The sequence below is a fragment of the Oncorhynchus kisutch genome, linkage group LG30, assembly GCF_002021735.2.
Source record: "Oncorhynchus kisutch isolate 150728-3 linkage group LG30, Okis_V2, whole genome shotgun sequence".
Taxonomy (NCBI): Eukaryota; Metazoa; Chordata; class Actinopteri; order Salmoniformes; family Salmonidae; genus Oncorhynchus; species Oncorhynchus kisutch.
Genome location: NC_034203.2, coordinates 2,121,039 through 2,144,330, shown reverse-complemented (window position 1 = coordinate 2,144,330; position 23,292 = coordinate 2,121,039). Strand labels below are relative to the sequence as shown.

Below are 23,292 nucleotides of genomic sequence, written 5' to 3'. Positions count from 1 at the left end.
GTTAGAAAGGTGCTTCTATGTAGAGGATGGTTCTATACAGAATGTGTAGGTTAGGTAAGGGATGAAGTGAAAACCTATAGGAGGATAGCTCTCCACGATGAGGATTGGGCATGAAATGACAGCAGGCTGTTCAATACTGAGCATAATGACTGAGGATTGGCGTGGATTGGTACAGCTCAGATCCACATGGTATGTGATCACTTATTTGGCTAAATGATTATCCATAGTTCAATGCATTTCTGTATACACTAAAAGATGTTAAAACTTTTTCTAAAGTTAAAACCAATTTCCTGACATCCTATATTTACTCTCTCACACTGCAGTTGTTCTCAGGAGACGGGTCAGTGTGTGAAGGGAATATATGTCTGACAAAGTCAGGCTTCCACTTCATCATCCTGGACCACTACACCTACGAGGCTGAGGACACCGAGTTTGGACCTGTGAGTCACCTTTGACCTTGACATAACTCTCTTCTAAGCCTTTTGGAGTCATGGGTGTTCCCTAACTTATCTTGTGCCTTACACAACTCAGCACATTCACTGAGTGTAGAAAACATTAAGAACACTGACACTAATAGTAATATTGAGTTGGACCCCCTTTTTCCCTCAGAACAGCCTCAAAAGACACCTCAAAAGGTGTCGAAAACGTTCCACAGAGATGCTGGCCCATGTTGACTCCAATACTTCCCATAGTTGTGTCAAGTTGGCTGGATGTCCATTGCATGGTGGATCATTCTTGATACACAATCGCAGTTCTTGACACAAACCAGTGTGTCTGGCACCTACTACCATACCTCGTTCACAGGCACTTAAATCTTTTGTCTTGCCCAATACTCATAATAATAATCCATGTCTCAAGGCTTAAAACTCCTTCTTTAACCTGTTTCATCCCATTCATCCACACTGATTGAAGTGGATTTAACAAGTAACAAGTTATCAAACTCCAATGTATGTTGTGTTGGTAAAGTTACTGGACCAGTGGGAGGTGTTGATGACAGTGATGCATCCTAGTGTGATCTAAACAAACAACTGTTGTGTCAACACTATTCCTGATGACGACAACCAGATGATATTCTTCCACCCCGGTAAACACACACTTAGTCTATCTCCTGGTGTATGTTTGCTCTGCTTGAGAGGGTGAGTAATGAGTCTATATATGCAAGTGTGTGTGTTGTGTAGGATATGCGTTTTGTGTATATGTGATCGACCTCCTTGATTCGGTCTTATGTAGCAAAATTTGAAAATGTGTTTTTTACTTTGGATAAAAGTAGAGACTCAGGGCTAGAAAATGGTATATCATACACTTCAGTTAAGATACAAATGGGAAAGTAATTCTGCTTTGAAAGTTGATACACTTTTGAGGAAATGGGCCATGAATGTTTTGGGAAACTTTACTGGAGAGCTATTCTTTGTCTACACCCATTCAGCATCGTTTACACACTCTTAAGCCTTAGCCACACCCATCTCTTTAAGGATTCACATGTGAGGCCATGTGCTAAGCAGTGAGTATGGTAGTGTTCAACCAAAGATTGGTACATACTACTTCTATCGACATGTCTATGTACAATTGTCGCAGTGACAATTGTATACAGATGTTCTCGTTATGAAAAAGTATAAACACAAAAACGACAGGCTGAATGATATCATCAGCCTGGGTATCCAAAATAGCATAACTGGTGCATTTTAATACCAATAAATCCATCAGTTAAAAAATGTATTTAGTGTTTGTCATTCTAGCAAACAAGCCAACTAAAAGCAACTTTCTAAACAATGTTTTTGGTAAAAAAAAAATGGTGTAAACGGTAGAGTGAAATTGTTACTTGCATAGTGGAGTCTTTTGTTTAGACATGTAACTATCTAGCTAGCTAAACAATGAACCATTATCCCAACTCATGATGTTATTACCCTGCATGACGCTACAGGTAGCTAAAGCTAACCAACTAGCGAGGTTCAATGTTAAATAGCTAGCTAACATTAGGCTATAACATTAGGCTATAATGTTTCTGAGATATGAAAAACATTACTACACAGATTACTAAAACATTACTACACATATCATACACGTAACGTTAGCTAGCGAGCCAGCCAGCGAGCTAACGTTAGATAGCTAGCTAACAGTACGCTTTAACTTGCAGTGAAAACGACTTTCTGACAAAACGTATAAAATCTGAAAATGTATCTAGTTAAACTCTCTTACCTGTCTACATGGATGAACGCTTCTCCTTCTCTGTCACAGTTGCCATGGTTGCCCTTAGTTTGAAGATGTAATCCAGACAGATGTTTTATACAACAACCTTCTGTGTTCTCTTTTCGACACCCTCCGCATTTGCAATCAAACGGCTGAATTTTCGCAACCAATCATGGCTAGCGGGAAGGTTCCTGTCTTTTTCCATGGCTAAACCAACTAGGCTCGTAATGTAACAATTTTATTCAGATTTACAGATGGCATACAAGTTTGTTTTTCAAGGCACATGAAAGTCAAATGTTCCAGAAGGCATTTCTGCCAAAAAAATGCATTTTGATCACAAATCGTAACATAAACCTACTTTCCTGAAACAAGTCACGTATGAGTCTACTTTGAGTTTGTAAACACCAGTAGAGGCTCCTCAGAGGAGGAATGGGAGGACCATGAATTTCATAAAAATGTAAATAGTGAAACATTAAAAAAGTGATCATTTAAGGATAAAACTATAGGATAAAACTATACTAAATATATTCATGTCACATTATAACTGATTAAAACACACTGTTTTCCAATGTAGGGTAGCACCTTGGTGTATCCTGGGCACAGATAGTTTCCGTCCTCCTCTGGGTACATTGACTTCAATTCAAAACCTAGGATTCTTATGGTTCTCACCCCTTTTCATTGACTTACACAGTAAAAGTCAATGTCCTCCAACCTATCAGAACTCTTGCAGCATGAACTGACATTTTATCCACCCAATCAAAGGATCAGAGAATGAATCTAGTACTGAAAGCATAAGCTACAGCTAGCTAGCACTGTAGTGCATAAAATGCGGTGAGTAGTTGACTCAAAGAGAGAGAAAGACAACGATTGAACAGTTTTTAACAAATGTATTTGTAAAAAAATTAAGGAGAAGCAAGAGATAGAGAGGTATAGTTGTATTTCCTTTAGCTAGTGAATGCAGCATGCTAGTTTAGCCTACTCAAACACCCGGCTCAAACAGAGAGGGATGCTATGTTAGCTAGCTGTCTATGGCTATCCAACACTGGAACTCTTCCAAGTCAAGGTAAGCTCTTGGTTTTACTAATGTATTGCCACCAGGGCCTGCCGGTGTAACTGCTAAACTGCTTGTGATTGTACACTGCACTGCATGACTGTAGCTGGTTTACTTATGCGTTAGTTCTAGTATCTATGTTGACTATGAAGTTACTAATGTCTTAAGCCAATATGGGGACAGCAATGTAGGCTGTGTGTAGCGGTTAGCAGTTATGATATGAAGGTTTGACTTGGAAAGGTTTTTTCGCCTGGTCACAGACAGCTGATGTGTTGTGCTGAAGTCCACAAGTGAAGGGAAAAGGTGAGAGGAGGAAAGCAGGGAGCTAAAGGTAGATCTGATAAGACATTATACAACAAGCAAAATGTTCATGCTGTTTGTATGTGGCTGCTATGAAAGCGAACTATGTTTATGTGTCATGTATTCATTCCGATGATTCTGTTGAAAAAAACGTTTCTTAAAACGGAGGCAAATGGAATGAAACGAGGATAAACATACCTGAATTTTTACAATAGAAACACTCGTTTGCAACTGTTGGACTAAATGATTACATCCCTAGATCAGCTAGATGCAGGCAAGAGTGTGAAAGAAGGTATCGGATGTGTCACTGTCTGTCACCTTGAATATAAAAAATTGTATCTCGACCTGAGCACCTACTTTGTAAACTTTCATTCATAGGCGAGGTTGTAGCAACCTTATGTTGGTTAGAGGGAAAATGTTTGTATCATGTAGTAGCCTAAACCTATTGATGTTACATGGAGCTGGGTGAATGGAATATGAATGACAGTCATCCAATATGCTGTAATAGAAATAAGGCCAAGCTCATAAAAAAAAGAAAATAAATCCTCCCTCATCTTAAACATCACTGACTGCCACTGGTATACACCCTGTATGACATGCCTGTGCTTTGTTTGCACACACTTTTCTTGTCTTATTTATTGCAGTGTTTGGTTTTGTGATCTCTCCCTCCCTCCATCCCCCCAGAACAGTGTTTTTTTGATCTCTCTCTCTCCCTCCCTCCCTCCATCCAACCAGAACAGTGTTTTGTTTTGTGATCTCTCTCTCTCTACTTCCCTCCCTCCATCCCCCCAGAACAGTGTTTTGTTTTGTGATCCCTCCCTCCCTCCCCCAGAACAGTGTTTTGTGATCTCCCTCCCCCAGAACAGTGCTTTGTGAACTCTCTCTCCCTACCTCCCTCCCTCCAACCCTCCCTCCCACCCTCGCCCAGAACAGTGTTTTGTGATCCCTCCCTCCCCCAGAACAGTGTTTTGTGATCCCTCTCTCCCTCCATCCCCCCAGTACAGTGTTTTGTGATCTCTCTCCCTACCTCCCTCCATCCCCCCAGAACAGTGTTTTGTGATCTCTCTCCCTACCTCCCTACCTCCAACCCTCCCTCCGACCCTCGCCCAGAACAGTGTTTTGTGATCCCTCCCTCCCTCCCCCAGAACAGTGTTTTGTGAACTCTCTCTCTCCCTAACTCCCTCCATCCATCCCTCCAGAACAGTGTTTTGTTTTGTCATCCCTCCCTCCCTCCCCCCAGAACAGTGTTTTGTGATCCCTCTCTCCCTCCATCCCCCCAGTACAGTGTTTTGTGATCTCTCTCCCTACCTCCCTCCATCTCCCAGAACAGTGTTTTGTGATCTCTCTCTCCCTACCTCCCTCCCTCCCTCTCTCCAACCCTCCCTCCCACCCTCGCCCAGAACAGTGTTTTGTGATCCCTCCCTCCCTCCCCCAGAACAGTGTTTTGTGATCTCCCTCCCCCAGAACAGTGCTTTGTGAACTCTCTCTCCCTACCTCCCTCCCTCCAACCCTCCCTCCCACCCTCGCCCAGAACAGTGTTTTGTGATCCCTCCCTCCCTCCCCCAGAACAGTGTTTTGTGAACTCTCTCTCTCCCTAACTCCCTCCATCCATCCCTCCAGAACAGTGTTTTGTTTTGTCATCCCTCCCTCCCCCCAGAACAGTGTTTTGTGATCTCTCTCTCTACCTCCCTCCCTCCATCCTCCCAGAACAGTGTTTTGTGATCTCTCTCTCCCTCCATCCCCCCAGAACAGTGTTTTGTGATCCCTCCCTCCCTCCCTCCCTCCCTCCCTCCCTCCCTCCCTCCCTCCCTCCCTCCCTCCCTCCCTCCCTCCCTCCCTCCCTCCATCCCCCCAGAACAGTGTTTTGTTTTGTGATCCCTCCCTCCCTTACCCCAGAACAGTGTTTTGTGATCCCTCCCTCCCTCCCCCCAGAACAGTGTTTTGTGATATCTCCCTCCCTCCCTCCCCCAGAACAGTGTTTCGTGATCCCTCCCTCCCTCCCCCAGAACAGTGTTTTGTTAACTCTCTCTCTCTACCTCCCTCCCTCCCTCCATCCCCCCAGAACAGTGTTTTGTGATCTCTCTCCCTACCTCCCTACCTCCAACCCTCCCTCCGACCCTCGCCCAGAACAGTGTTTTGTGATCCCTCCCTCCCTCCCCCAGAACAGTGTTTTGTGAACTCTCTCTCCCTAACTCCCTCCATCCATCCCCCCCAGAACAGTGGTTTGTTTTGTCATCCCTCCCTCCCTCCCACCAGAAGTGTTTTGTGATCTCTCTCTCCCTTCCTCCCTCCCTCCATCCCCCCAGAACAGTGTTTTGTGATCTCTCTCTCCCTTCATCCCTCCCTCCATCCCCCCAGAACAGTGTTTTGTGATCTCTCTCTCCCTTCCTTCCTTCCTCCCTCCCTCCATCCCCCCAGAACAGTGTTTTGTGATCTCTCTCTCCCTTCCTCCCTCCCTCCATCCCCCCAGAACAGTGTTTTGTGATCTCTCTCTGCCTACTTCCCTCCCTCCCCCCAGAACAGTGTTTTGTTTTGTGATCTCCCTCCCTCCCTTCCCCCAGAACGGTGTTTGTGATCTCTCTCTCTCTCCCTCCCTCCCTCCCTCCATCCCCCCAGAACAGTGTTTTGTGATCTCTCTCCCCCTCCCTCCCTCCCTCCCTCCCTCCCAATAAAACATGTTTTTCTCAGTTAAATGTTTGGTGGATGCATGGTGTTGCTTTGTCCTCAGTCCTCCTTTGAATGCTGTGTGTAACATGATGGCATGAACATGAACATGAAGCCATTTTGTCACAACTTTGGAAGTATGCTTGGAAGACCCATTTGCGACCAAGCTTTAACTTCCGGACTGATGTCTTGAGATGTTGCGTCAATATATCCACATAATTTTCCTACCTCATGATGCCATCTATTTTGTGAATTGCACCAATCCCTCTTGCAGCAAAGCACCCCACAACATGATGCTGCCACCCCCGTGCTTCACGGTTGGGATGGGTGTTCTTCGGCTTGCAAGCTTCCCCCTTTTTCCTTCATACCTCCCCCTTTTTCCTCCAGAGGGTCATTATGGCCAAACAGTTTTATTTTTGTTTCATCAGACCAGAGGATATTTCTCCAAAAAGTTTGATCTTTGTCCTTATGTGTAGTTGCAAACTGTAGTCTGGCTTTTTTATGGCGTTTTTTTATGGTAGCTTCTTTCTTGCTGAGTGGCCTATCAGGTTATGTCGATATAGGACTCGTTTTACTGTGGATATAGATACTTTGCACCTGTTTCCTCCAGCATCTTCACAAGGTCCTTTGCTGTTGTTCTGGGATTGATTTGCACTTTTCGCATCAAAGTACGTTCATCTCTAGGAGACAGAACGCGTTTCCTTCCTGAGCAGTAGGACGGCTGCGTGGTACCATGGTGTTTATAAATCAAATCAAATCAAATTTGTTGTTTGTACAGATGAACGTGGTACCTTCAGGCATTTGGAAATTTCTCCCAAGGATGAACCAGACTTGTGGAGGTCTACAATTACTTTTCTGAGGTCTTGGCTGATTTCTTTTGATTTTCCCATGATGTCAAGCAAAGAGGCACTGAGTTTCAAGGTAGGCCTTGAAATACATCCACAGGTACACCTCCAATTGACTCAAATGATGTAAATTTGCCTATCAGAAGCTTCTAATGCCATGACATAATTTTCTGGAATTTCCAAGTTGTTTAAAGGCACAGTCAACTTAGTGTATGTAAGCTTCTGACCCACTGGAATTGTGATACAGTGAATTATAAGTGAAATAATCTGTCTGTAAACAATTGTTGGAAAAATGACTTGTCATGCACAAAGTAGATGTCCTATCCGACTTGCCAAAACTATAGTTTGTTAACAAGAAATTTGTGGAGTGGTTGAAAAACGAGTTTTAATGACTACAACCTAAGTGTATGTAAACTTCCTACTTCAACTGTACCCTTACCACCTCAGGGCGGCCCGTCAGGAAGTTCAGGATCCAGTTGCAGAGGGAGGCGTTTAGTCCCAGGGTCCTTAGCTTATTGATGAGCTTTGAGGGCACTATGGTGATGAACGCTGAGCTGTAGTCAATGAATAGCATTCTCACATAGGTGTTCATTTTGTCCAGGTGGGAATGGGCAGTGTGGAGTGCAATAGAGATTGCATCATCTGTGGATCTGTTGGGGCGGTATGGAAATTGAAGTGGGTCTAGGGTTTCTGAGATAAATGTGTTAATTAGCATTTGTTAATTCGTCCATCACTCCAGTGAATGTGACCAATCTAAGGTTTCTAGACACGCATCTGCCTCTGCAGCGATGATGTTCTGCTCGCCCAACGTCACACTTGCAAGCTCTCAAGTTTGGCCTGTCTGCTCACGGGACCCATCCTATGCGCTCTCAACTCAGTGTTTGCTTACTCAATTATGTTTCATCTTGCTGACCAGACCGCTCGAGAGCATTCGTCCTGTTGATTTTTGTCCCCCCTGTTGATTTTTGTCCCCCCATACCAGACATGATCAGGACACCCAATTTGAAGTATCAAAACAAACTCTGAACCAACTATATTAATTTGGGGACAGGCCAAAAAGCAATAAACATGTATGGACATTTTGCTAGCTAGCTTGCTGTTGCTAGCTAATTTGTCCTATTTAACTAGCTATCTAGCTCATTTGTCCTGGGATATAAACATTGTGTTATTTTACCTGAAAGGCAAAAGGTCCTCTACTCTGACAATTAATTCACAGAAAAAAGTGTAAATGTAGTTCATTTTTAGTAATCTCTCCTCCTTCAGGCTTCTTCTTTGGACTTTATATGGCGGTTGGCAACCAACTTTAAGGCGCATTATTACCACCAACTAGACTGGAGTACGGACCTCAGTTCATCTGTCAATCACCCACGTGGGTAAATTCTCCTAAAAACCAATGAGGAGATGGGAAAGGCGGGACTTGCAGCGTCACAAATAGAACACGAGTGGTGTGATTACCCTTCCCTCTCTGTTGAGGGATGACAGTGCAGTAAAACAGGACATTTCATTCCTATTGATGCATTCCAAACCATGACACATTAAAAAACATTTCCATTTTATTTTTTGGGGACAAAAATTGCCTATGAAGTCCTACATGCAGAAGATCAACGACATGTCAAACACATTCTAGTCACATTTATAGTCACGGCTGAGATGGTAAAGAACAAGTAGAAACACTTCGCTCAAAGACCTACGACCAGATGTAGGCAGACTAAAGACATTTACATAAAGGCCCCAGTGATGAAATAAATAACTACTTAAACTGGCGGTTAAGCATTACACTTTGGACCTCGGAAGTGTTCTTTTTCATCCTATTCATTCGTCCATTCAACATTTTCTCTGTATTTGGAATGTCTTGCTGAGGAGCAAATGTAAGTAACGTTTTGTGGAGAAACAACAACAGCATTACATCCTCACATTCAAAGAAAACCCTTGATTACATCCATTTCGGCAACCAATACGTTTTTAAATACATGAAAGTATCCTAAAGGGATGATAGTAGTATCTCAATGTGTAGTCCTTCATTTTGTATCATTAAATTAAATACCACTGCTCCCCCAAAGTCAACAGCTCTTTCATTACAATCCTGTGATTGTAAGACAGTTAAAAGACCCCCCAAAAATGCTGTCCCATTGTATTACAATCCACTTTCATGTCTCCACCATCAAAGTCAAACTCCAGTCATAGATACTTTGATGTAACCCAGTATGATTGGTTTGAGAAGACTGACAGGAGACTTATTTTAAAGATTACACATTCCTTTTTCCCCCCAATGACAAATCAATCAATCTACCGTCCGAATTCTATTTTACATGGAGGCCTATCATAATGTGCTGGCATAATCGGACTGGTAGAGCTGCTGAGATGAAAGCTTTGAGGACTTGTCATCTTTTCTTTAAGTTAAAACTACACCACAGAACACAGTTTCACAAGTCATGCAATATACCGTACAGTAACTAGAATTAGAAAAAGAATCCTCGTAATAATAATGTAAACGTAAAAAATGTCACCATAAATAAAATGACAAAATAAATGATTAGCTAGTTAAACACAGTGTATTCTTTAAAATTGTAATTACATATCAAAGAATAAGTGTAAACATATTATCCACCTTGCTGGCTGACCCCTCACCCAATAAATAAAAACGTCATTTTGGTGATCAGCTGCACATCATTTGTAAAAAGACATAGAAAGAGAGAGAGAGTCTTGGAGATAATTGTTTCCAATATGTAGCACATTCCATATAGGCAGACGCTGTATTTGTTTCCTTGGGATTCATTTTCCAGTTCGCCGAAGGTACCGTATTTTCGGAAAAAGCAAAAAGTAAACAAACAGGAATAAAAAAACAACTAAACAAAAATGCCGATATAAGGGTAAGCGACGAGCGGCATGGTCGACGGTTCCTCATACCAGTGTGTGGCTGGAAAATGTAAAAAATAGCGCTGCAATATACGCTACATATCCACCAGAGAAACAGAAAAGTAAGGTCCCTGAAATAAATATCCTCATTCTTCTATATTTTTGGAAGAATAAAATAATAAAATGACAAATCTTTACATAAAAAAAATTGTGTTCCACGTTGTAAGAAAAAATTATTTAAAAACACGAGCTATACCATCCTGGAGTTAGTGTCTGATGAGAAGTGTCCGAGGTTTTGCTTTTGTCGACGGCCCCTGTTGTTTTTCGGGCATTTCCTGTAAGTACAAAAAAGGAAATTAGTTTTGAGCCTCAGATTCTAAGTCGGTGCTTAAAACTAAGCTATGAGAGATTTATGTGGTTTTGTTAAATGATGGATGGTTTGTTTAACTGTCGGCTAGGGAAGATTAACTTTCCCCACACACATTAATATTGTATTCTCTTCTAAGCACTGAATAACTTAATAAAACTAGACAGAAAGTTAATTGATTGCCTTTGATCCAGATGCTATTTCTTAGCATCCATACACCTACTTCACAGAATTACTATCATGCGATGAGTAACCTTGCCTAAGATTTGAACAGCTAGGCTTTAGCTCAGCGGACTAACAGTCCTGTGCCACACCGGAGACCTATGTTTAAACCCTTGTCAGTCACACATACGGTGGCTTCCTTGGCTGTAAGCCGTACACACCTCACGCCTAGGGTTATTTTCAATCCTCTCAGTCGCTGAACTTGACGACAATGTGGAAGACCGAAACGTCACACCCTCCGTGAGAGTTGTGACACCTAGCCGCTTACCTCATGATGCACATCACCACAGCAACGATGACGGCGATCTGTACGGCGCCAATGATGGCGGCGATGAGGACGTAGTGGAGCTTCTGGCCGCTGGGCACCACATACAGGACGTTGAAGTCCTGGGGCTCCTCGCACTGTGCCCCCTTGTAGCCCGAGTCACACCTGTTGGCGCCATCGCAAGGAGACAGTGTCACGATGAAAAAAAAAACTATCAGCTGTACAATGTCACAATGCTCCATTTCTATTATGAACAGAATGTTCCGACCCTTCCATTTATGACAGACACATGACATACAGATTATCAGACCGCTTCATGCTCTATCCAAACAGTGGGGCGTCTCGCCTGTCAGCGATCTGCCTGCAGCACGTGAACGGGAAAGAAGAAAGGAAAGGAGGAGCCACGACAGATATGAGACAGACCTGCAGGTGGCCATGTTGTACTTGATCTCGCATTTCCCGTGTACACAGAAGCCAGCGTAGCTCTCCGCACAGGGGATGTGCATCCCGGCGTAGAAGCCATCCCCTGGGTCTGCGGTGTCTGAGAAATGGAATTTTAGAAGAAAAGACATAACCCAAGCAACTTTGCAAACTATTCCTAGCAATCGCCAGATCCCTAATTATTTGTAGACTTCTTTTGAGCACAACTGTTTATTTATTTCGGCCTAGGACATGTGAACTACTGTGTCTACAGAAATAATGCTGTCAGCTCCGAATGTGTACATCAAAATCAAATAAACTGCTAAATCTTAAAATGAAAACAAACATTTCCAACAAATAAGGAGAGAATGGCATTTGCGGTAATGATATGTGACGACATCACATGTCCGTTTTGATTTGATTCCCTCTCGTTAGGAACAGTTGTATGTCATGTGTATGTTAGGCATTGTTATGGTAACCTTTTGTCAGTAACATTTGATTGCACAGTATTATGAATTGTATCGGCACTGAAGCCATTGATTCAAAATGCTCAGAGGTGTATGGGAATGACGAGAGATTGAGTTGATTATAATAGCAATGCACAAAATGAAAAGATGGAAAATACTGTCCTGGGAGCTTTTGTATCTGCTCTTCTTTTGATCTGCTTCTATGCTACAGTAAGTAGGTGAAGTGGTGTTATTGGTACACTATATTACATTATGTTTGCCGAGCGTAAAACAAAAACCCAAAAAATATCTACTGTGGCTTTATGGTGGGATTATGACTTCAATGCCACTACATAAATCAACAATTGCAACACAATGACAGGTAGATTAAATAGAGTCAATTGAAAAAATGCTTGCCTAAAAGATTGTAGGAACTGCCGTCATCTTTCTTCCCCATTTTCTCTTTATCTGCTGGTAGAAATAAGAGAAGATAAGTGGAAGCTCTCTCTCACACACACACATTCATATATGCATATAATACACATGTGTATATAGTATGTGTGTGAAATAGGACAGACATAAGCACCCACCAAATGATAATGAATAATATGATTGCACACACACACACACACACACTCATTCACTTATGTTGTTCATCATGAATACAGTCATCAGAATACGACCAAGGTTTTAGATACACATTCCTCCTGAGGTCTTTTTAAGAGTTGGTAAATGTAGCCTATGCTACTGTTCGGTCTGTGCTGGTGCCTACCTCCTGATCTGATCAGGATTGGATATATAGCCATCACCCATCTGGTATGCTGGATGGCCTCTGTCTGTTTAGTCCTCTCAGATCCACGAGGGGGGACTAATGGGTTTGGGATTGGGCCATATGTCTGCCTGTGAGGACTTGGAGTTCTGTCTGTCTTTTCTGTGTCTGCCCGTCAGTCAGCCTGCCTGTGTCTGCCCGTCAGTCAGCCTGTCTGTGTCTGCCCGTCAGTCAGTGTGTCTGTCTGTGTCTGCCCGTCAGTCAGTGTGCCTGTCTGTGTCTGCCCGTCAGTCAGCCTGTCTGTGTCTGCCCGTCAGTCAGCCTGTCTGTGTCTGCCCGTCAGTCAGCCTGTCTGTGTCTGCCCGTCAGTCAGCCTGTCTGTGTCTGCCCGTCAGTCAGCCTGTCTGTGTCTGCCCGTCAGTCAGCCTGTCTGTGTCTGCCCGTCAGTCAGCCTGTCTGTATCTGCCCGTCAGTCAGTCTGTCTGTGTCTGCCCGTCAGTCAGTCTGTCTGTATCTGCCCGTCAGTCAGTCTGTCTGTATCTGCCCGTCAGTCAGTCAGTCTGTATCTGCCCGTCAGTCTGTGTCTGCCCGTCAGTCAGTCGGTCTGTGTCTGCCCGTCAGTCAGTCTGTCTGTATCTGCCCGTCAGTCAGTCTGTCTGTATCTGCCCGTCAGTCAGTCAGTCTGTATCTGCCCGTCAGTCTGTGTCTGCCCGTCAGTCAGTCGGTCTGTGTCTGCCCGTCAGTCAGTCTGTCTGTGTCTGCCCGTCAGTCAGTCTGTCTGTGTCTGCCCATCAGTCAGTCTGTCTGTGTCTGCCCGTCAGTCAGTCTGTCTGTGTCTGCCCGTCAGTCAGTCTGTCTGTGTCTGCCCGTCAGTCAGTCTGTCTGTGTCTGCCCGTCAGTCAGTCTGTCTGTGTCTGCCCGTCAGTCAGTCAGTCTGTGTCTGCCCGTCAGTCAGTCTGTCTGTATCTGCCCGTCAGTCAGTCTCTCTGTATCTGCCCGTCAGTCAGTCTGTCTATCTGCCCGTCAGTCAGTCAGTCTGTGTCTGCCCGTCAGTCTGTGTCTGCCCGTCAGTCAGTCTGTCTGTGTCTGCCCGTCAGTCAGCCTGCCTGTGTCTGCCCGTCAGTCAGCCTGCCTGTGTCTGCCTGCCTGTTTATCTTGTCTGCATGTCTGTCAGTCTGTCTACACGAGAGACCGCTGGACACAGGTCCTGTCCATCTGTCTGGCTACAGATTAGTCTCAAACAAACAAACTGGCTGAGAATGTTTCTCTTCATGGATGTTTGGAGGATAATTATTTCCCAGGGTTTCGAAGGAAGTGGGGGATGTTTGCTCTCTGTCTGAAGGGGGATATCTATCTGTCAGAACGGAGGCGTAAAGAGGTCTATCTATGTGTTTACAGGCCTTTCGATGTGAGGTGAGTCCGGTATGTAACAACAAGTGCAGGGAGTTGTGCCAGTGCCTGTTGCTATGACAGTGTGCGTGATTGTGGTGTGTCTGTGTGTCAATCTGTGTTTGTAGTCTTCCTATCATACAAAACAGTCGACAGCTAACGCTGGCTTGACACGACGCCGCTCTCGTCTTGTTGCGATGGCTCGCGGACGAGAGCGGTTGGTGGGGTGCATGTTAAACAGGAAGATGAGAGGAAAAGAGTGAGGCTGTGAATAAGTAAACACAGCAGCACATACTCATCCATTTTTTAGATTCTATCCTTCCTCTAGAAATATTGACAGTGCTTCTTTCTTTTGTTTGTTTTTGATGTTGCACTGTGTAGTTGCTCACAATGCAGCCACAGTAGGAAGTCAGTGATTGTAGAAAATTCTAGAGGGATAATTCTGGTTGTTTTAACCTAAAAAAGTGTGCCTGATTATGAGAGAATTGCTGCGAGATGTAGCATTACTGAGATAGCTACAGATTTACCTTGCTGTTGCTTTGATGTGCAAAAATCTAACATGCAACAGTGGTTAAATATGTAGTGCCACCTGCAAACAAATGCTTGGGCTTTATTTTGAAGCTGTCGAGTTTACTAACCCTTAAGTTAGTGCACAACCTTAAGGAATTTAAATATGATCAAATATGAATCGACTCTAATCAATGACACTGTGGTTGAACGAATGAATCTGCAAAAATAAAATCATGGGGAAAGTATTCATTGAAACTGCAATAACATTTGGCATATGGGCTTTCGAGCGTCACAAAATATCTTAATCCCGGTTTGTGTCAAGGAAACCGGTGCGATCCTGGCAAGTTGGTCTGCTGCTCTACATACTGAGGCAGGTGCTCCTCCTCCCAGATCCTGCAAGGCACACTGTCGCTTAGACTTCTCTCCCACAGAGGCAATCAGTAGCTTTGTCATAGCCGCTCCTGACATCTGCAAACCAGGTTCCAAATAATATTATGCTTTCATTCAAATAATTGACCTGGGATTGATTGAGCATATCTGGCACAAAAGAACCAATGGAATGCAAACCCCAAATGCAAACCCCTCCCACCTGGCAATACAGACAGGCTCAATCAGATGCTCAACATATTTGAAAGAAAACAAATACTAATTGAGTCTAATTAAGTCTGGACATTTGACTGCCTTAAACAACCAACAAGAAATCCATAAAAGGTCCTGCATTTTCTTCTATTAGGACCTGTGGGAACACTCGTTTTAGGCTATCGGCCAAGTTTTGTGTAAAAAAGTAGGGGTGGGGGGGGTTATTGAGTAAATCAAGTCTAGGAAGATATACTCTGAGGGTGGTTTTCTGAAATAGCTTGGGGTGTTGGCACTGTCAACCCCAGAGTCTGGAAACATCAGACAACAACACAGGACTACAAATGAGCCCCTCTCCACTATATCCCCCCCCAAAAAAGTCATCCAGGATTGGCTAGATCAAAACTTCTCATACTGTGACCTGGGATAACAGAACTAATTTGAGCTTTTTCCCTCAAAAGATGCCTCTGAAACACACAAGGCGTAGCGAGCTTCAATCACGGCTGAGTAAATTGAATTCTGGGAAGGTTTCGACGTGACAGGGGTTTGGAATGGCGGCGGGGTAGTATAAATAAATGTTATTCCTTTTGAGGCGCTGGTCAGGGCTTGTGTGCTTGTTTACAGACTTCTGAGGCTTTGATACGCTTGCCTGGTGCTCATTGATTTTAGTGACTGATCGATCGGCTCAGTGCTGACGACAGGTGTCTGCTTGGTGAGGCTTATCTGGCTGCGAGCAGCTTCAGTCAGGTGAGCATGAAGGACTCTACGAGTGGAAACGGGGCCTAGCATTACCACAGCTTTGTGTCAAGTGTGACTTGTGACTTTGTATAACTTGTGCGATGAGGCTACAATGGGACGACAGCTTTTGGGGTAAGATAGCATATGGTTAGCTAGCATTTGTAGTAGCATAGGGTTAGCGTAAGAAAGTCTCCAGGTGAGATGAGTGAAGCTAACAGTATTGTTCCTGGAACTAGTGTAATTACACTTCCCCGAGAGACTCAAAACGGTTGACTAAAATGTGAACATACTGCTTAAAGTGAGGCCTTGGCCTAGCCCTAATATGGCTAGCTTCCTATGGCATCTACCATAATTATGGAGGCTAGCTGTATACTGTAGGTTTGGCCCAAATAGACTGGGGCCAGTTCCCAGTTTGTTTCCAGTGTAAGTAAGAGACTGACACTAGAATAATGCTAACATAAACAACCCCCCCCCCCTCCAATCCAATTAGTGACAACAAATAAAAACAGGTTCAAAAGGGACACATTTTGGAATTTCAGTAGATGACTACGTCAAAATGGGAAAATCCCCAAATCCGGTCTTGCTGGGCTTTGAAAAGCTGCGCCATAACCTTTGCGAATTACAAAAGTACACCAATTCAACCCAGTTGTGTACAGTAGGTTGTGAGTTTGTGTGCCCAAATGAAGAAAAAAGAAAGAAAAAAGAAAAGAAAAACATTTTACAAGCAGTAAACCAGTTTTACTAGTTGCAGAGAGCGTAGTGCTCAGTCTCACCTGGGCATCTCCCAAGATGCTTGACGTCGATCTGCTCCTGTTTCATGCACGAGGCCTCTCGGACTAGACAGGGGTTGTTGTAGGAGTTTCCGTCCGTGGCGCACACAGGGTTCTCATTGTGTCCACTGCAGTCAATGTTACATATGCACCTGACAGAAAAAGAGGAACATGTTTAACCCTTATTGTTTCACTCCAAACTCCTGGTCTACTTCCATCAGCGTCGACTACAGTATATTAGGAAGATCTCTTGGACGTGTACGTTCAGAGGGTGATTATGTAGGATTATACTCCATGATACTAATACTGTATATTGATGCAGTATGATATAGTATTGAAATTTAAAATGTATTTTAGATTCTAATGACAATGTGTTTAATATTGTTGGTCCTACAATGAGGCCAGAGACAACTCCTCAACGCTTAAGTTCAATATTCTATGACCTATTGTATGATATGAAAAAGATAGTTACTATTTTACAGACACTCACCAGACGTCCTCAGAGTCCTCGTCGCATTCCGCTCCATACTTGCACGTGCCGCACTTAGTGAACTTCTTCCCCGCGTCTGTGCCTGAGCCTTCGTATTCTGGGAGAGCAGGGTGGACAACATCCAAAACACTGTTACCAGCTATTTGGGGTTTCTCTTGCTCAGACAATGGCTCAGTATAGGAGAAACCCCTAGCCCCTTGTCACTTTATGTAGAACCAAGATAACTAGGCGTGGTAGTAGCTTCACCTTGCCTTCTGATAGGCAAGTAGGATGTTTTGCCATATTCCTAATAAAATCTTTTCAGCGCCTAAGGGTTAAGGCCTAAGGGTTAAGGCCTAGGGGTTTTTCATGACTATCATTCACTAGGTTTCAAATCAATTGGCGACACACACCATATCATTATGTGACTCCAGGTTTACTTCCATATGATGGGGAATATATCATATATTTGCGCATAAAGGCGTTTCCACTGCCATCTCTCGCATAATACATTTTACCGACACAAAAAGATCCCACCACGTCGAACGAACAAATGATCTGCCGTCATTTATACAATTGTACCGAAAACGTCCTGTTTCCATCACTCTCATTTACAGGAGGCGGATAAGGGGGGGAAAAGACACTAGTGACTCACACATTATATTACGCCAGGTTGAATGAGTAAAGAGATTTATATAATGACAGTGAAAAGAAACCATGGTATTTTGGAATTATAGCGATGCATTACTATTATCTGGCAGTGAGTGGAGTGGTGATTTTTCAGTGGAGCAGAGCATTCGCTACAGACAAGGCAATAACACTCAAACAACACCCAAATGCAGATATCAATGAGGTGAGGTATCATTATCATCTGTGTGCAGATGATTGGGGCTGTATTCATTGAGGGCCGTTTAGGGATTTATCCGGTGTAATTTCCTAATGTAAAACACGCCCACCACTGTCAAAGCGGATTACAATTAACCCATATTTGATCAAACGCAATAAACCAGGGCGGCCGTCGTGGGGGGAATATGGGTTATCGCCGCTGTACTGACAGATTGGCCCGCTGCTTATGTTTGTATTGCCTGTGGTGCTCAGTTGTGTTTAGTCGGGACGACACAGGATCAATAGATAAAGATCTGCCAAGGCTTTGTTGTCGCTGCTAGGCTGACCTGTGTCACCAGATGTTGTCATTACCCAAGAAACTATATGTACCACATTAAAAGCTCATTTATACGTTATATTCTCCAATAATAAATGGCTTTAGATAGTCACATCCCAGATGATTTCCCCTTAAATTGTAGCACGTTATTACAGATTTGATTGATATACATTACTTGTGTGATAAAACAGAGACGTGAATATTATTTGTGTCTGTAAGGGTTTTCCTCCTCCTCTTCGTCTGAGGAGGAGAAGCGAGAAGGATCGGAGGACCAATGCGCAGCGTGGTAAGTGTCCATGGTTCTTTAATAACAGAAACTCAACATGAACACACTACAAAACAACCCGAAAACAGTCCTATCTGGTGCAGAGAACACAGAGACAGGAAACAAATACCCACAAACCCCCTACACAAAACAAGCTACCTAAATATGGTTCCCAATCAGAGACAATGACCAACACCTGCCTCTGATTGAGAACCATATTAGGCCAAACATAGAAATGCCCATCCAGCTCACATCCTGACCAACACCAAATCAAGGAAAACACAAGAACTATGGTCAGAACGTGACAGTATCCTTTTATCAAATGGGTTTAACGGATGTAAGCCCACATCCAGCAGTCCGCCCAAACTAACAGCAATTCTCCATTCTCTAGATAGAATGTATTAGCTTTACGACACTCAGTCAGCCAGTCCTTGTTTTGATTACATTTGCTTTGCCAAAGCAGGATATTATACACCTGAAGTGAACACAACCCTACCACCCCACAACAACCCTTTCACATTGCTAGCAACCTACCACTCCATGGAAACGGCTATACAGTACCTCACTGTGCATCCCCACTCAATCAATGCCGGTGTACGTGTTACCTTCTATCCATCTTTTTACATTATGACAACACGCCTTCGCATGGGCGCAAACACACAACAGCCATGAGCCATCCACAGAGGCACACACAAAGGCTGAGTGTACCAAACAAACATTCTGTTCTCAGGTCTCCCTCACTCTCTCTCTCCATCTCGCTCACACACACACACACACACACACACACCACAAGAATGCTGGTCTGGGGAGGATGGCTCACAACAATGGCTGGAATGGAGTAAATGGAATGGTATCGAACACAAAGTTCCATTCCATAATTCCGTTCCAGCCATTACCATGAGCCTGTCCTCCCATCCAACCACCTCTGATACACAACATATTAGGTACACACACCAGACAATCCTCAAACACACCAGACAATCCTCAAAACACACCAGACACAGCAATCACACACACACACAATCCCTACAGAGAACCACTGTGAACACCCGACAGTGTTCAAAGGGGACAGCAAAACACATCCAAAGCACACGGACAGATACACAAGCATCAGAGCTCAATTGCACTTTAATAATTTATGTCATAAACAGCTCAGCCAATCGCCTGTAGGGGATTATGCACGTCTATCCAGTCCTGTGCAGATGGTAGAGATATTGGGTCCCCAGTCACTGCTCTCCAATTAAAACCACATTAAACAACAAACGCTGCGGTCGCCACATGCAGATGGTCACAAAATGTCTCGATGGGCTTGGCATTTGTGCAAGTGAGAGAATACACTGTTCAAATATTACTGACAGGCTACAGATATGCTGTTGAAAATGGTGCTAATAGTCTACAGATGGTTTGTTGAGCATCTATAGCTTGTTGAAAATGACAATATAGACTGTTGAGATGCTAAAGACATGCAATTGAAATGTTACCGATAGTCTGTAGATGGAATATCCAAATAGTGTTACTGAAATATCAATGCCTCCATCAGGAGAAGTTACTGGGGCGAACGAACGGCCATTTTCTCTCGGACCATTATCAGGGACTTAATATTCCAGCTTGCTTACAGACTGTGTACAAAGCCAGGCGATTCACTGGCTTGTGTAACCCCCATTCACAAATCATCCAAAAAGCCGCCAGCTTGAGTATTCATTAAAGGAATTTGTTGTGTATTGTCTGAAATGTATTCCGAGACAAACTCAAGAGTTGGAAGCTTTCAGAAGTAGTGAATAAGCAGGGGGATGTAAAGTTAAACTGCAATCTAAATAGGCATTTCCAGAAATGTCCGACACACCACAGTCAAGGGACTGCATTAGCATTCAGCATGAACAGAATAGGAAATAAATGCTTGGTGTATCAAGCCTGTGTACTTCCTAGGACTTGGAACACCATTCCATGTCGCATGAGGAAAAACCTTCAAAAAGGGTTAAAAGTTAGAGGCAGTACGGAGGTTTATTTGCTAATAATGTTTACCTCACATTTTACCTAAATGGTTCACATATACACATACGACCGTCATTCTTAACTTGTGAAACCGCACAATCCGTGGTTTCAGGTGTGCCCCTTTCTTGTCCAATGTAGTCATTTTGGGGCCTTTGAGGTATGTAAGTATGTTTCACTGATATATTTGCCTAAATCACAGAACAAATGACTGTAAATGCAGATTATTTCAATGCTTTATCATCTAGTACATGTGTAGTTCGAAAACCATATCGGATGTATATGCTTAACACAGGATTAACCATAGAGTATACCACGTACCTCCGTCTCCAGAGCCGGAGCCAGTATCTGTGAAGACAGGAAAGACGTTGTCACAATTCTAATCCACATATGGTGTATGCCCTTCAAAAACACTGCTTCCCTATATTTCTTGGCATAGTGTTGTTGCATTAAGAAATGGACCCTGGCAACACAAATCTTGGCACAGTGTGCTTGAATTAAGAAATGGACACATGCTTCCAAGATTTTGGCATGGTATTGTTGCATTAGGAGATGAATATTGGCTGCATCGTTTAATTAAAGTTCCCCACAGCTTTCTTTTATAGCACCTCTATCCAAATTCATAGTTCATGATTTTTTTTTACAGAGGGACCAGACGTAAATTCTCTAGAAACTACCAAAGATCAGCTTCAAGGTTTACTCAACCCAAAACCACAGCCCAGTCTTGACTGCAAAAACATTGACTGTAGTTCAATCTACCTCAATTGGGCCGACCAACCTGTGCTCCTGCACATTGGCTAACCGGGCTATCTGCATTGTGTCCTGCCACCCCTATTTTACGCTACTGCTACCCTCTGTTCATCATATATGCATAGTCACTTTAACCATATCTACATGTATATACTACCTCAATCAGCCTGACTACCCAGTGTCTTTTCCCTTTATAGAGCACTACTTCTGACCAGGGCCCATAGGGCTCTGGTCAAAAGTAGTGCACTAAACAGTGAATAGGGTGCCCTTATCAGGGTCCTTAGTATTCATGGTGTTGCCTCGGCAGTAGGCTCATAGCCGCCAAACGCTTCAATGACAGAAAGCCTAAATATAGGCAAGAGGAAATGGGACTAATCAAGGAGAGAGGGGAAGGAAGCAGAGGGCATATTGCGGCGCAAGAACGCTCGGGTAAGTCGTAAAAAGAGTGCACTGCTGTGATGCGTCACCAGGGAAATCAGGCCATCGCCCCGAGAGATTGGTTTCACGACACGAGCTGGAAACTGTTGCTCAAAGTATCTCACACGTTTGCTATGTGTTATGACAATTTGACCCCCGGGATGTCTGTGATACTCGAAGAGAAAACCTGTCTGTCTTAGTGTAGGCACAGGTGAACAAGTGATGTGAGTGTGTGTTTGTGTGTCTGTGGGCAATCTGTGCAGGGCTTTTGTTTCTGCCTCAGAATTGGCTTCTGGGTTAGACCTGGTGAACCAGTCAGATATTTCCTATTCAAAGCCATACCCTGATGAATGACAAGCAAATAACTAACACTTCCAAATACACCTATTCTGAAATTGTGATTTCGACAACAGGTATCCCCAACAGAGCCAACTGCTTTCCATCTATTTTCTTTAATTGCTAATTGATGTAGACCTAAGAAACGAGGTGAGCGGAATCTCAAACCAATCAGTGTAATCAATAAAGTATTGAGGAGAGTAGAAACCCTGTAGACACGCCAGCCCTTGAGGACTGGGATTGAGAGAACCTGGGGCTGCGTTCTAATTCCCACACTTCTCCCTGAAGTATGGACTTGCTCACTCCCCCACATGGACGTCAACGCTCATTGGATTGGCATCAGCTAGAACTAGTGCTGAAAGAGTTTCTACCACCACTCTGTTCCTTTTAAATCCACCAGGGGAGTGAAGGAGTGCACACATAGGGGTGAAAGGTAGACAAACAGACTGCAGCCCTGAACAAGTCTACATCCATTGAACGTTATTGTAATAATATAAATACAATTATTTGAACAGACATTTCCATTCAAGTGAATGTTCTGTTCTGGGCTGTGATGGGTTGTGGACATATGGGTAAAATTGCTGTGGTCTGAGGGAATTTAAATGTTTTTCCTTTAAGAAATGATATTTCTCTGATTGTAACATAGAAGTGGAAATACTCACCTGCAGAGCATGGCCCATCAGATGAGCGTGATATGAGCCTCTGCTGTTTGCAGGAGGCCTGTCTTCGGTAGCATTCATTCTGGTAGGTGTCGCCATTGGAGCCACACACAGGGATGTAGTTTTTGTGGCACTGAAATTAAAAGCAGAAAACAAAAAACAAAAAAGTGAGTGCGTCTACATAATGCAAAGAGGCAATATACAACCTCAGAAGGTTGAAGAAATTCGGCTTGTCACCAAAAGCACCCAAACCTTTACAGATGCACAATCACCGCCTGGTACGGCAACTGCTCCGCCCACAACCATAAGGCTCTCCAGAGGGTAGTGAGGTCTGCACAACGCATCACCGGGGGCAAACTACCTGCCCTCCAGGACACATACACCACCCGATGTCACAGGAAGGCCATAAAGATCATCAAGGACAACAACCACCCGAGCCACTGCCTGTTCACACTGCTATCATCCAGAAGGCGAGGTCAGTACAGGTGCATCAAAGCAGGGACCGAGAGACTGAAAAACAGCTTCTATCTCAAGGCCATCAGACTGTTAAACAGCCACCACTAACATTGAGTGGCTGCTGCCAACACACTGACTCAAATCCAGTCACTTTAATAATGGAAAAATGGATAAAAAAATGTATCACTAGCCACTTTAACCAATGCCACTTCATAAAATGTTTACATACCCTACATTACTCATCTCATAAGTATATACAGTACTCTATACCATCTACTGCATCTTGCCATCTTGATGTAATACATGTATCACTAGCCACTTTTATATGTCTACATACCCTACATTACTCATCTCATATATATATACTGTACTCGATACCATCTACTGCATCTTGCCTATGCCGTTCTGTACCAT

At 43.6% G+C, this 23,292-nt stretch overlaps 1 protein-coding gene across 2 annotated transcripts in view; it reads right to left on the bottom strand.

Annotated features, from left to right (window-relative positions):
- Window positions 1-8,578: 8,578 nt before the first annotated feature.
- tmeff1a (transmembrane protein with EGF-like and two follistatin-like domains 1a) overlaps window positions 8,579-23,292 on the bottom strand; it is an 85,664-nt gene continuing 70,950 nt past the window's right edge. The window contains exons 3-10 of one of the 2 annotated variants that reach the window (XM_020467688.2): window positions 22,426-22,555; window positions 20,582-20,608; window positions 16,866-16,962; window positions 16,379-16,527; window positions 12,041-12,094; window positions 11,181-11,298; window positions 10,761-10,922; window positions 8,579-10,238 (exon numbers count right to left, since the gene is read on the bottom strand). In XM_020467688.2, the coding sequence (XP_020323277.1) occupies window positions 10,154-10,238; window positions 10,761-10,922; window positions 11,181-11,298; window positions 12,041-12,094; window positions 16,379-16,527; window positions 16,866-16,962; window positions 20,582-20,608; window positions 22,426-22,555 (822 nt within the window). In that variant the 3' untranslated portion in view covers window positions 8,579-10,153. The remainder of the gene's footprint in view (window positions 10,239-10,760; window positions 10,923-11,180; window positions 11,299-12,040; window positions 12,095-16,378; window positions 16,528-16,865; window positions 16,963-20,581; window positions 20,609-22,425; window positions 22,556-23,292) is intronic. The other variant, XM_020467689.2, reaches the window with a different exon arrangement.